This window comes from Phaethon aethereus, assembly GCF_964289735.1.
Source record: "Phaethon aethereus genome assembly, chromosome: 1".
In the NCBI taxonomy this organism is placed as follows: Eukaryota; Metazoa; Chordata; class Aves; order Phaethontiformes; family Phaethontidae; genus Phaethon; species Phaethon aethereus.
The window spans coordinates 50,216,830-50,231,587 of NC_138575.1; the positions used below are offsets into that span (position 1 = coordinate 50,216,830).

Below are 14,758 nucleotides of genomic sequence, written 5' to 3' on the forward strand. Positions count from 1 at the left end.
AAAAATAAAAGGTAGACATAAAGAAGCATAGATGTTTTCTATTAAAAAACAAGACCTACAATATTTTTTCTAAAAGTTGCATTTTTATTAAAAATAAAAACAAATCATCATACATTGCAAAGTCTTTCCTGATTTATCACTTCATTCATAACGCATTAACTGATGGGGGACATTCATAGCATGCAAAACTTGAGCACCTGTGGAAGTTCTCGGAGGGTGAGAATCCTTTGTATTTATGATACAGATTTTGCATCATTTTGTGTTTGGTTCAAATATATACTTCATAAGTAGAAGATGATTTTTCTTTTTCTAAATACAAAAATGAATTTTGATGGAGATAAGCAGAAGTGCTCAACTGTGTCAGTCTTGCAGCTGAATTCACCCAGATGCAGTTATAGTTTCAAAGTTTAAGTGACTTAATTTTCATATTTGTAAACTAAACGTTTTTACACTACATCTTCTTGCGACAATCAATAAAATGTGTAGAAGACATAGAGTAACTGCTGCTAATATTTGGTAAAATATTTGAGAGTATGTAAGGGACAAAGAAAACCTCTGGCATTTCTGGAGTTAGGGCTAATTAGGTCTTAATTTAGGTGCTTGAGTAATGTTGCCTTAGCACAAAGAGCATTATTTTCACAATTCTTACCTAAGTTAAAAAAACTCCATAGTGCACTTCCATAATAATTACTATTAATCTAAAAATACGTAGTTTGTTGCTTAGTTGTATTCAGAGATCTTATTAGGTTGAAATAAGAGTCCTGTAACGTTCAATGGGAATGATTTTAGAAAATACTAGTTTCAGCTGGGCTACACTTTTTTAAATATAGAGCCAGAATATCTGCTTGCTACCAATGTTTAAAAAGTGTTGTATATTTTTTCTTCAGTTTTTATTACATTGACTTGTTAGAAAAAGGGGCATTTTTTTTGCTTATAGCAAAATCCAATGAAGTAACATTTATTATTTCCTTGTGAATATATGAAACATATTCATCAATACAGTTCGTTTTCATCTTTTATTCTTCCTGTCTTCCCTGAAGTAACATTTTTTGCTGATTTTCTAAGCATTCTTTCAATTTATCTTCAGTCAAAGTCAGACGTTGTTCCAGGATTGAAATAGTCTGCATGAAGAGGACAGTAATTTCAATTTGTTTTTATATTATTCACATAGTATTATAAAAGTGTGCAACATAGTAACATAAGAAAAATCATTTTAACTCAACAGGAAAAAATATCCTAAGATAGCTTTTCCTTAGCTATTCCACTATTTACAACTGTATTTAAAATTAATGGCTTTGTATCTGTGGAGATTGTCTAAAGGTTTAAAACTGTTTTCACAAAATATTTTCTCTGAGAGAAATATATACGTGCAAATATAAATTACTCTGAAATACTATGCAAAATTTGCATCCATATTTCAATAGAAACCCAGCCATCACTGGTGACCCCAAATTCTAGCTTCCAAAAACCTGAAAGAAACTTCTAAGGCATCCCCCAAAAAAGGAAGTGAGAAAAAAATATATACTGTTAAGAGGCATTCTCCAAGAGATTACCTTCATCAGAAAAGGTAGGTTTCTGGACACAGGCTGTCAGTCTCTTTTTAATCCTATTTACTACACAAATAATTTTCAACTGATGACTTGACTCCATACTTCCCAAAACTTATTTCTTGAATTAACATATATATTTCAAAAGAATGTAGAAAATAAAAACCCATAGCCACTCCCTTTTGATTTGGTTTAATGTTAATATGTTACAGATTACAGAGTAGTATCTTAAAACATAGATTGGCTAAATCTGGATTACTAAAAAGTAGTACTGAGCACTTGCAAACAAGTCACTCAGAGTCACTGACTGAGACTAGTATTTGTGCAGTTTCGCTGACACTAGGAATTATTCCACTACTTAGATTTCTACCTAAGCCGACACCTTGAACTAAGTTTGAAAAGGGATTTAATGGTACATTGCCAATTGACTTTGTTCATCCCCTGCTAATGCATGACTGTTCAAGCTGGAATCTGACTATGTCTGCTAAACAACTGGCTTCTGGCAAATCTATGCTAGATCTCACTGATGAAAAATAGTGACTCTCTTCCTCCAGAGTTAAAAATACAACAATAATCCTTATGATTATGTAGCAGGAAGCTTTCACTTTAGCCACCACAATACATGTGATCAATATTTGCTGAAAGGAAAAAAAGGAAATAGTCACTTGACTAGACAACTATTCAAAATAACCCCATAGAATTTAATATTCTGATTTATGAGCATGGTTCCTGGCTTTTTTTTTTTGCCCATTGACAGCATTATCATCTTCCACTGCAAGTGTTATCTGTTACTGCATACTTACTAGAGTTAAAACATCCAGCTGCTCCACAATGTGCTCCAAAGTATTACCCAAGGAGGGGGAGATGCCTGTTTGCTTCTCCACATTATGTGCAGCTGATTCACTCTCATTCTCTGACTTCCTTTCTGAACTTGTTGGCAAGACTGAAGGAGGGGGATACTGCAGATCTTCACTGCTGACATCATCCTTGAATACAGAAACACCATTTGAAGATTCAGTTGCTTTTGTTTTCATTTAATTCAAACCATACAAGAAGACAGGCAGAAAAGTCTTGCTTTTAATTTAAAAAAAAAAAAAAATCTGTTTACATATATATATGCAGACACACAAGGGACTTGAGGTTTGCTTCTTGTACCAGGACCAATTCATAACACTTCAATTCGTTCTGACTTCAGAGAGAATTTCAGCTGTGATGAATAAGGCAATAAGAGAAATGTCAGCAGTCTTTAGGTACGTGTTTCAGGTACATATGATTGAAGAACTACATGCTGTACTACTAGAGCTTGAATTAAAGCTTGAATAAATACTATTGCTGACTGGAATTTTCTTCAAAACAATAGCTCTAGTTCACAAAGGAATTCATTCACAGCAGTCATATGGATGAAAAATCCATATGTGACTAGATGATCAGAAGGGTTCTTTCCAACTTCATAGTATGAAACCTTTATTTAGCATGATTTAACATCTTTCAGAATAAAAAAAAAATTAAGTACTTTTAGTTGTTTATTCAGTGGCATTACTTTTTGAGAAACTGATTCCTTCAGAAAATGGGAGGAGGAAACAAGAGAAAAGACCCACACAATGCAAAGTTAAGAGAGAAATAACTTTGATGTATAAACATTGCTCCAGGGTAAGTGAAAGAGCATGATCTTCCCTATCACTTCTGGTTTTGTTTGTGCTTTGAAGTTCTTAATGGCATTTTTGAGTCATGAAAGGTTAAATCATCACTAATTCATTAGAAGGTCCTTCATAACAACTTTACCTGATTTATTAATGACTTTTCGAGATTTCTTTGAAAATTTCTTATACCTTCAGATAATTTTAGTTTATTTTTACACTAAAATAAACTGAGGTATTCAAGTTTTGTTATCGCTAATTATCTTTCCAATATCCATTTACAAAATAAAGCTTTTAAATGGTTACAGTTTAACTGTTTCTCTGAAACTTATCAACAGCTGATGAAAATATCCCCTATCTATGCAAAGGGGAAATTTTAGTCTTACCAGATGTATTTAAAATACAAAATATTTACAATGTACCCAAAATACATTTATGCTGTAAAGCTGAAGAGATTTTCAAAAGAAAGAGTCTTAAAATCACTGCCAGCCATTAAAAAAAAAATCTCCTAAGTCTATAAAATAATCTTGTAGAATGGAAATTGCTAGGCAGAATTAGTGGCAAACCTTTACAAGATTACCTAGGCATGTTGATGAGTTTCTGTCAAGAATGATTTATGTGTAGTTGACCCTGCCTTTGAATCAGGTAGGATCAGAATGATGGATGAAATACTACTACTACAATAATGTCATTATTTCAAATATAAGTAATACTAAATCGTATCAATATTATCAGGAACTTATACTGCTGCTTTATCCACAATACTATTTCTGTGTCTTCAGTGCCAGTCCTGACCGACTAACATGCTCTGTTCTCTGGACTCACTGTTGCTGATTCTCCAAAATCTTTTCTTCCCTAAGTGCTGGGGTTGTGCTATCTACATCAATAAGAGAGAACTAAGGAAGAGAGAAGTTGTGTCCACCACCTACCTGGAAGGTCTTTTCTTTTTACTAGTAAAGCAAAAGAGCAAGCCAAAAATGCCACACACATAGAATCAGTAGAAGATCGTGGGTCTAGGGAGGAGAATGGCTGAAAGCAGAGATTGTGGTGGGGTAAGAGGGTTTTGTATCTTAGGAAGAGGAGGGCAAAGAAGAAAGTCTAACCACCCTTCCTGGGTTAAAAGCTCCATTGTGCAGTTAAGTTCTGCAAGGACATGTCTGAGTCCCCAGGCAAGAGCCCATGAAGTGCAGAGCATGGGGTTGATAGGGATGGGGGGAGATACCCACGCATATACTTCAGACCTTAACTTAGAACGCTACAAAACCACATGGAAACCTTCCCAAGGTTTGATCATACCATGATATTTGGTGATATGTAACTTTCATTGATTTCATTATGATGAAGGAAACAGATAAATTAACTAGAAGATACCACCAGTTCCCTTTCAGCCCTTCTGTGCTTGGTGGCTGATTTATGCAAATGAACTAAGCTTGTCAAGTAATAAAGATCTGATGCAACTAATACTGAAATCCATCAGTGATTTGTATTGATACTGGGTTGTGTCAAAAAAATAAGTGTGCTAGACATCAAACTACAGATTTCAAACATTAAAAATCCAAGGCTGTTCTGCAGAATGTCCTAATGGTTACAACATTTGCATTGGACTACAGAGAACTGGCTTTCTCAGTCTCAGGCTATTTAAACTCACGGCTCATAGCGCAATGCGTTGTCAGCCAGGCTGTTCCATTTTAAAGGCATGAAACTGTGGAAGAAAGGGTACTCTCTCCAGCCACGCTGTTTGAGTTTTGCCACTGGTCAACAAAAACCAGCTTTAGTTCAGTGGTTAGGATGCTCAGGCAGGAGCAGGTAAGTCCTGTTCCCATGAAAGGCTTTATATTTTATATATAAGGGGATAAAATGAATAAAAATTCCATAGGAGAGAGGATTTGAACCCAGAACTTCCCCACTCCTAAGTAGGTGGTTTAATTACATATTTCTCTCCAGTTCCATGAAATTTAATTTCTTCTCAGCATGAAAAATCTTGTGATATCAACTTCAAATTATTCCAAAGAACTGTACATTGTGAAGGAGTCACTCGTTAGCACAAAGTTAAATACAATACAAATGGTTTGATTTTTGGACAAGGTAGGCAGAAAATTAATTTCCTATTTAATTCTACTTTGCTTTAGCTCCTTACTTTAAAGTGTTCGAAGTGTTCAGAAGAAGGTGTTCCAAATATCTCAGAATATTCTGGCTCACAATGTATCCCATGTACTTTTAGATGAACATGAATTACATAGGATTATTGCATCTTAAGACTGTCCCTACCTTCCCTTTGCAGATTTTGAGATACCATTCATTCAATCCTAGAAGAGCTCAGACTCACTGCGTTACTTTTGACTTAGCAAGTTATATCTGAGGTCCTTGGGAAACAGGATTAATGGAAGCTTTTTGTCACACTTACTACATCACAAGATGGAGATAGTCTCAAATGCTGATTAACATGGAAAAGATTAAGCTCAATTTGGCATTCAAATGTTAAAGAAAAAATATTGCCATACATTGAGAAATTCCTGCCTTACAACCAATCATACTATGAAGAACACCCTTGTATTTAACTACAACACGAGAGTCTGTTAGAATAGACTTCTTAGTGATATTTTATAGAATGACTTCTTAGTGACATTTCTATAGAAAGTTAATTACAGAAATGTTGCTTCTGCCTGTAAATCTTGATTGCTTGCCCAGAAGCTTCCAAACCTCAGCCAGGATTAGCTAAATTTGGCAGGGAGGTAGAGGGCTCATTGATGAAGTTGCAGCAAAGTTCAGGAAAATTGGAGGCAGGGTACATGGGACACATTGCAGGAAAGACAGGTAGAACTCAAGCATTATATATTCTGCATAGCAGCAGTAAAGCTGTCCGGTTGTCACATGCCTTATGAAATGCAGGCAGTTGATGAAGGAAGTTAAAAGTGTCAGTGAAAACCAGCCAGTTGGTGCAGGAACAATTTGTAAAGCTTATGCAATTATTCTTTATAGACACCTGTATGTGTCCTCTGAAAATTTAGGCACCTTTTGCTGATTTTAATCAAACCTAATGAAGAAGTAGGGGTCTCAGAAGTAATTAAGTTCCTGAATGCTTCAGGAAACCATTTGCCAGTTTCCCACCTGAGGTTAACACAGCTCTACAAGTTCACACTCCCTCGCTCCGAAGGGGAATAAGGGTGTGAGTTTTAGAAGTGCGAGAAAGACCCAAGCTGGAAGCCATGTCTTCCCAGACACCAATAACAATAAGCTCACTGGAAATAAACATAGCATAGTTTGCCTAATGTTAACAAAGCTACTTGTACTAATGTTTCAAGAAGTACATTTATTTTCTTGCCATTTGAGTGATACAAGTAATTAAATAAAACAGCCAAAACAGATGTAACTGTAAACTTCTAGTCTCTGACTTTGCTTAAAGGCATATTGCTTTGCAAGTTCAGAGTCCTACAGATAACCTATTAATTCTCAAGTACTTAAAAATAATAAAAAATACATTTAACATTCAGTGACATTCATATTAAAAATTTGCTGTCTGTGAATTGAAGTATTAGGATTTAAAATTCAATTTAAAAATCAATGGAGCAGGAGAGGAAAACAATCTGAGGTTATTAGACATTGACAAGTTCTTCTAAAAACAGTTCTACTCTGAGGCTGGTGTTTCCCAGTTTCTTTTCAAACAAGCCTGCTGTACTTCAGGCTGAAAATAAGGAGAGATTTCAGTTTAAGCTCCTACAAAGTGATTACAAATTTTGCTATTAAAGCAAATCTAAATAGATTCTTCCAATCCAAGAAAGCAAGCTGTCAATTCAGGTAAACAGAGCAAATGCTAAGCTACTAAAAATCTCACCAAACATTTTTTTCTTACAGTAAAATTGATCCAAAATTCAATGTATCAGACAAATAGGCTGTGAAAAATGCCTTGTAGCTCTGTAAATTGCCACCAACATTGCCAAGTCAGAGTACTCTCAAAGTCTTCTTGTACTTCAATGTCTTAAGCAAGAAATTGTGATTTTTCTGTTATATACTCAAAGACCTATAGGGACAATGCAACAGGAAAATGCTTATATAAATAAGGCAAAGGCCTCAATGTTTGTCAAATCTGAAAGGATCAAATACAGATAATTGAACTTTCAAAATTAATAAGAGAGAAATGAAACAAGACAGTTTCAGATTTTCAACGTATCTAAGTTGTACCAAAATGACTGTTATTTTTGTCATATTCTGGAAATTTGTAGAGATTTTAAAATATTGTCAGACATTAAGTATGCTGCTATATCCTTGAGGTGCCTGCTTTACATTTCTTTCCTAGAATCTAAATTTACGATCTCCTCCAGCTCAGTGAAGGGTCCAAAACTGCTGAAATCTAATGCAACACTCAGATGCCAAAACCTTGTTTTAAAGGAGTGACACTAGTCTCAGTAGATTTCCTTTACCTTTGGATACCAATCAGTTCATGTCCACCACTTTCATTCAGCAAAATCTTTTATAAAAAAGTTCTTTTTAAAGAAACATTCTACCCAACAGCCTATTTCACATAAAGTGTTTCAAGAACTAGATGTTCCCTTTCCTTCAAATTAGCCCCTTTCTGAAGTACTTTAAATACTACCAATTTATAAACAATTCTATAAGTTGCCAGCAATGTAGTAAAAATGCCTCATAATTCAAAAAAACAAACTATTCTGAAAGACTTCAGAGCTATAGCTTATTTTGAGAGAATAAATTTGAATAAGGCAATCAATTTTAAATTTTTACTTCTGAGCAAAGCTAAAAAGAAAATTAAAATGTGTACAGTGTTTCCATTCACAGCCGGTTAGTAATAAAATGGACTCACATTTGGGCAACTTCATGCGAGTTACAAATAAGGAGGAGAAGGAACAGATTTAATTAATCAATAGGAAATTATTACCGTGACATTACCAAGCGGATGTTCAGTAGAAAATTAAATTTAAATTATAAATGATACCACAAACAGCAAACCATAATTGCTCATCTTTGTTTTCTGTCAAGCAAAATAGCCAAATCTCTGTGGATGGTACTTAATCAATTTGTGAAAAACCCTTACACATAACCTTATCACCTCTGTCTATTCCCAAATGTTTTCCCATGAAACATTCACAGATCATATAGAAACAAACACTGCATCCCAGCCTCCCTTTGCTTCATGATGTATAAGAATAGAATCTGAGTAAAATGCATCCATATATAAAGATGCCTGAGCAGTTTTATTTACAGAGAAAAAAAATTGCCTCAAGGAAAAAATACAAGTCTTTGTCACTCAATTGAAAATCATTAGTCTTCAATCTTCAAAGAGCTTCAAATTCACAAAATATAGACAACAGCTTCCAAATGAATATCTTAATGATCTTATAATTAAGATGGGCTTATGTGAAAAAGTGACATTGGTAAGCTTCCTAATGAATCACAAAAATTGGCATGGTCTGCTTTTTAAAAATAATCCTTTAAATTTTGAACACATGGTACATTTGCCTACTAATACTAAAACATTTCTGATACTGTGATTAAAACAACTACAAACAATTAGTCATAAGCAGGGCATTACGCTCAAACAGACCAAAGAGCAAAGGCATAACAGAGTAGTCTCCCTCTTTATCAGACCTTGATTTCCTGTGGGTTTTGGTTATTTGAAATCATGGGCAGTTTTTCAGGACAAGTAACAGTACTATCATTATCACTGCTTCTTCCTTCATCTTGTGAACCCACCTCGAACGAAAATGGTTCACTGTGGATATGCTAAATTGAACAGTTCGGCAGATGGTTTTTTCTCTATTTTTTTCATAGGCCATAATTATTCACAGATAGCGTCTATTGCTTTGAAATTATTTTTTCTTCAGTCAATAAGTGATCCACATAAAACAGAGCTCTCTGATCTGTTAGGCTAATACTGAGTATGTTAAAATCACAATCTGTTTTTATCAGTTTCTACTGCAGAAAACTTCCCTGTAGTTTCAGCTGATGACAGCACTCTTCATTTCCTCTCCTCTTGCATGCACATGAATCAGCAGAGCAAAAACTTGCCATGTGCCCAACTGCAGCTTTGTGCCCCTTGCTCTCTGATGAGGTAGTTCTGTTATAATTTATTTGCAAACTTTAGTTGAAGTTTTGCACTCAAGCAATAAAATACAGGTAAACTATGCAGCACATCTAAAACAAAGTTGTACCAAACATTTCTAGCTTGAGCAGACCTCTTTCAGAACAACTCGTAACACCGAATTTCACACTTAATTCAAAGTCTTTCATGGCTTCTTATGCATCTCAGTCTTCTCAAGCTCTTAAAAGAACATCCAAGCTAAAACCAAAAATCGAAAGCTCTTAATGTAAGTGCACCTCATCCGACCTGACAAGGAAATAGTCAGTGTCCTCCTCTCCGGCACAGGTATCGTCACTGAAGGTAGCACATCCTCCAGTTCAGAACCTGGCCACGAGTAGTGGTATCAGGATACAAACCCACAGCCGACAAACCAAGCCAGACTATCAGACTGTATTCCTTGGCAAAACAGGCATTTTCACCTAAAATGGAATAGGACTTGCTGAAGTCTTGAAAACAACAAATTCAGCTTACTGATTTTATAGAGGTCACGAGGCCAGCGCAGTACAATGAAAACTAGTTGCTAACTTGTTTGGGTTTTGTTGGGTTTTTTTAAATATTAGTACAAAATTAACTGAAATACGGATGCACTTACAGCTATGGTCTGATTAATCAAATTTAGTTATTTCTGTCAAGATTACAGCTATGTTAAGTTTAGCATCACTTGTGACGGCATGAAATAATAAACTCTTCTGTTCACAAACACATCTCAAGATATCCCAAAGAGACAGTTTCATGTAAAGAAATTATATCATACTTTAAAAGTGTCCTTTCACACACAATGTGTTTTTGTTATGTCAGCTTTTTCCCAGATTGCTGCTGATGGTCTGAGAAAACATGGTAAAACAGTACACATTCAATGCACTGAGTATTTTGCAATTCCACATGTACAGAATCTAGTGCAGAACAAAACATTTTCTCCATATTCCATTCACGTCAAGAGAAGACAGAAAAAGAACTAAAAATAAGCCTTGTTTTCTCCAAGAAATATAAAAAGTAATTATATTTCACTGATAAACTCATAGAAGTCCACAAATATTTGAGTGCATCCAGTTAGAAAAAATACTTCTGAAATATTTTTCTGAACTCTTAGATCATAGGTAATACCTAAGCTTCACTTAGAAACAGATAAAAAATTATTTTTTTTTAGTTTGCTCATTGTTGTTAATTTCCCTTGTACAGTCAGAGTCTGATTCAGTAAAGGGATCATCAAAAACTGAATAGCTGTGCTCCATTTCCACTGGATTTAGATAAACCTAACCCTTAAAATGAAATACAGTACCTAAATACAGTAGCAACACAGCTTGTAAAGGAAGAAAAAAACCAACAGCCCCCTCAGACATGTTCTAATCAAACTGCTACGTTTTAAGCGTTTAGAGAAAACTGAGGTTTTCCCCTGACAAAGCAAGCAATACTGCTGAAAAGTTAAAATAAAAAAAAAAATATCATGAACATCCCACACAAACAGACAGAGGTTTAATTTCCAAAGATGAGAATTTCCCTGCCAGGAAGTCAATTCTAAATATAACAGTTCAGGAAGACCACATTAAAACACTTTCATGAATGATAAAAAATATTTGCACCACAGGCACTAAAATAACAATATGTACCCTACAGAATAAAGGTAAAGGAAGGTGATAAATGATCTTCAATATATCTTCAGCTTCAGCAAGAAGCTTTGTAAAGCTGAGGACAGATAATGTGAAACCACAGAAACATTCCCACTATTCAAAATTACAAAATAAAGTAGCCAATTTTAATTTAGGCAAATTACTTTGGACTGCATGTGTGAACATCCAAGGAAACATAGCTAAAATCAGTGCTAAAGTTTCAAGTGATGACTTCTTTTTACCCATATAGAGTCCTAATAAAAGTTATATTACATACTCAGCTTGAACTTCTTATCCATACTTGGGCAGGGAAAAAGCTGAAGGAGGGCAGGAGGAATACTTGTAACAGAAACTGGAAACATAGTGCAACAGATACTAGAAATGAAATAATGACAGTAGATGAATAACCCTATATGGACAAGACCTCCTTTCTAATACTGTTGTGGTGGGTTGACCCTATCTGGATGCCAAGTGCCCACCACAGCCACTCTATCACTCCCCTTCTCAGCTGGATAGGGGAGAGAATATGCAATGGAGGACTTGTGGGTCGAGAGAAAGACAGGGAGAGATCCCTCACCCACTACCATCATGGATGAAAACAGACTCAATTTAGGGAAATTAGTTTAATTTATTACCACCCAGAATAGGGTAATGAGAAATGAAACCAAATCTTAAAAACACCTTCCCTCCGCCCCTCCTTTTTTCCCAGGCTCAACCTCATGGGGGATGGTGAATGGGGGCTGTGGTCAGTTCATCACATGTTGTCTCCAATGCTCCATCCTCCTCAGGGTCCTCACACTCTTCCCCTGCTCCAGTGTGGGGTCCTTCCCACAGGAGACAGTTCTCCACTAACTTCTCCAGCGTGAGTCCTTCTCACTGGCTGCAGTTCTTCACAAACTGCTCCAGCCTGGGTCCCTTTCACAGGGTGCAGTCCTTCAGGAACAGACTGCTCCAGCATGGGTCCCCTGTGGGGTCACAAGTGCTGCCAGCAAATCTGATCCAGTGTGGGCTCCTCTCTCTCCATGGGGCCACAGGTCCTGCCAGGAGCCTGTTCCAGTGCAGGCTCTCCACGGGGTCACAGCTTCCTTTGGGCGCATCTACCTGCTCTGGCATGGGGTCCTCCATGGGTTGCAGGTGGAGATCTGCTCCACTGCAGAGCTCCACAGGCTGCAGGGGCACGGCCTGCCTCACCATGGTCTTCACCACAGGCTGCAGGGGAATCTCTGCTCTGGCACCTGAAGCACCTCCTCCCCCTCCTTCTTCACTGACCTTGGTGTCTGCAGGGTTGTTGCTCTCACATATTCTCACTCCTCTCTTCCAGCTGCTGTTGTGCAGGGTTTTTTTTTTCCCTTCTTAACTCTGTTATCCCAGAGGCGCTACCACCGTCGCTGATCAGCTCAGCCTTGGCCAGTGGCAGGTCTGTCTTGAAGTCGACTGGCATTGGTTCTATTGGACATAAGGGAAGCTTCTAGCAGCTTCTCACAGAAGCCACCCCTGTAGATCCCTGCTAGCAAAACTTCGCCACGTAAACCCAATACAACTATAAATAGAATATTCTGCTATATTTGATACTACAAATGCTAACGAATAAAAACAGAAGTAAGAAAACCTAGGATTTTCCTTGCAAACTCCCTGTACTCCAAGTAGCAGACTGCGGAGGTTCACAGAGTGCATCTAATACATGGAAAGAAGGAGGCAGGGTTACCTCAGAGTGTGAGTGAGAGCGCAGCATCCTCACCAGGAACGCATCTACTCAGAGATATGACAGCAGTTCTTACAGAATCATAGAATCATTAAGGTTGGAAAAGACATTTAAGATTATTAAGTCCAACCGTCAATTCTTCTGGATTGCCTGCTCATGACTTCTTTCTTCCTCTTCCTCCTACTTAAGAAACTGACTAAAAGTCTCTGCTTTAGACCAAGAGCTAGCTAAATAAGTCTAACTGAACTTTACAAAGAAACAATAGCTGGTAACAGTATGATTTATTGTGCAGAGTCTTAAAATATATAAAAGGGCTAGCCCTTCATCTATCTCATTCAAATAGCTGGCAAAGTCACCTAGTATATCCAGTGGTATTTTTCAAAATGAATTTACAATTAAGAGAGGTCTTTCAACAAACCCAAAGGAATTTCTCATTCTTGAAGGAATGTTTACTCCTAAGAAAACCAAATCAAAGCCATTTTTCTTAAGTTTAATTTTTCATGCTAAATTATATACTTTACAATATGTAATTGATTTCTCTTTGATAAGTGTCTCATACTAAACCTGTTGGGGCAAAACTAATCCTGGTCAAGTCACACTGTATGTAAATGAGAAGAGCTAAAGGAACACACTTCTGTCTTAAACCCCACCTCTCAATAAGAATGAGCAAAAAATTACTGAAGACAAAATCCTGAAAAGACATACTCTGCCAGGACAAGAAGAAGGATTGAAGGATGTGAGTAACCTCTTCCTAAACTCTTCAGAAAACTGAGAAGAGCTGCAGTGCCTGTGCTCCAGTCTCCACAGACCAGGGGTCTGGTGCTTCACAAGGGTGGGAGGCTGCTGCACAGGAGAACCAGTGTAGGGCATTGCGTCCTGCAGCAGCCCTCCATGCACACATTCATACCACATTAGCAGAGCCCCCTGCTGTAGAAGGAGCACATAAGATCTTTTTGCCAGCCCAGACGCAAGTGTATACTCATACATATCTACACACAAACTTCTTTCAAAGTTATAGGCACAGCCAACAGCTGCACCTGTACCAATGGCTTTTGCCAGGATAACAGCATCAGTGCTAAGATATTTTTTTGGTACTTCATACCAACATAACTTGTGTCAACAAAACTTTGTTGCATGGACAAACCTGGCTTGCCTCCCGTTAGGGGATGCTTGGAGGTGCTGGGTGTCCACACAAAGATTTCACAGAGAAATCTTCTCTTGTTAGCTGAGATCTGGCAGCTTTGACTTCCCTTCAGAGCAGGGGTAACAGGATGGTATACCGCTCGACTGGGTGGCTATCAACAATATCATTGAGTTTTTACTCCTATTTCCATGGAGCAAACAATCTCCTCCAAATTATTTACAAGAAAATATCATGGAGTAAAAAGTATTAGAAACTACATTAGCAATCCAGCATAGTAGAATCCAAAGTTAAATACAATTTCCACAATTGCTTGAAGACTTTGCCAAAGAGCCAGATGCTGCTATTAAGAAAAAAAAAAAAAGATGCCCAATATTTCACAGCTTGGAACTTAAATCCCCTGACTTTAGGCAGGAAAAAAATATTTTACTATGTAAGAGAGGAACACTGTTCCTCAGTATTTTGACCAAGGTTTTTGTTAATAACATGTTATACCTACAATGGACAATGAAGAAAGGTTTGACAAGGACATCAAATACTTTAATAATAGTGTCATAGAAAACTCCCATAAGGATAAAACGAAGCTTCAAAAATCTTCCTTGAAAAGTCAAATTTATGTGCTTTTGTTAGGTTTCATTTAATACCTGGAGAAAGAAGCAAAAGTCTACGCTGAGCTACTTCAGTGCTCAGTATTAGTAACACACTGAAGGTTTGGACAAGCTGTCCAGTTTGTCCACATGAAAACAATCCTCAGTGCCTGAGCTTAGTTCAGAGGTGGGATTTTCAAAAATTTGCTTTAGCAGCACTAGCATAACTTTGTACTTAAGTCAGTTGAGTTTTATGATTTACCATGATAGGAATCAAATTAGGGAACTGCAGAAACAGAAATTTGATAATTGCATACAAATATCCACAAAATGTTAACTTTGGAGTGGTCTGACATGCCTGTTATACTCTTGAAAGATCATTTATTTTAATTAGTGTTCTATTGCAAACTTCTGTCAAAATACACACATTGTTCAGCACCAGT

The 14,758-nt window shown here is 36.8% G+C and overlaps 1 protein-coding gene across 1 annotated transcript in view; it reads right to left on the reverse strand.

The window, feature by feature from the left end:
- Positions 1 to 1,016: 1,016 nt before the first annotated feature.
- Positions 1,017 to 14,758, reverse strand: part of POC1B (POC1 centriolar protein B) — a gene marked incomplete at both ends in the record, with an annotated part of 54,071 nt that continues 40,329 nt past the window's right edge. The window contains 2 exon segments of the mRNA XM_082004776.1: positions 1,017 to 1,121; positions 2,351 to 2,533. Of these exon segments, the coding sequence (XP_081860902.1) occupies positions 1,017 to 1,121; positions 2,351 to 2,533 (288 nt within the window).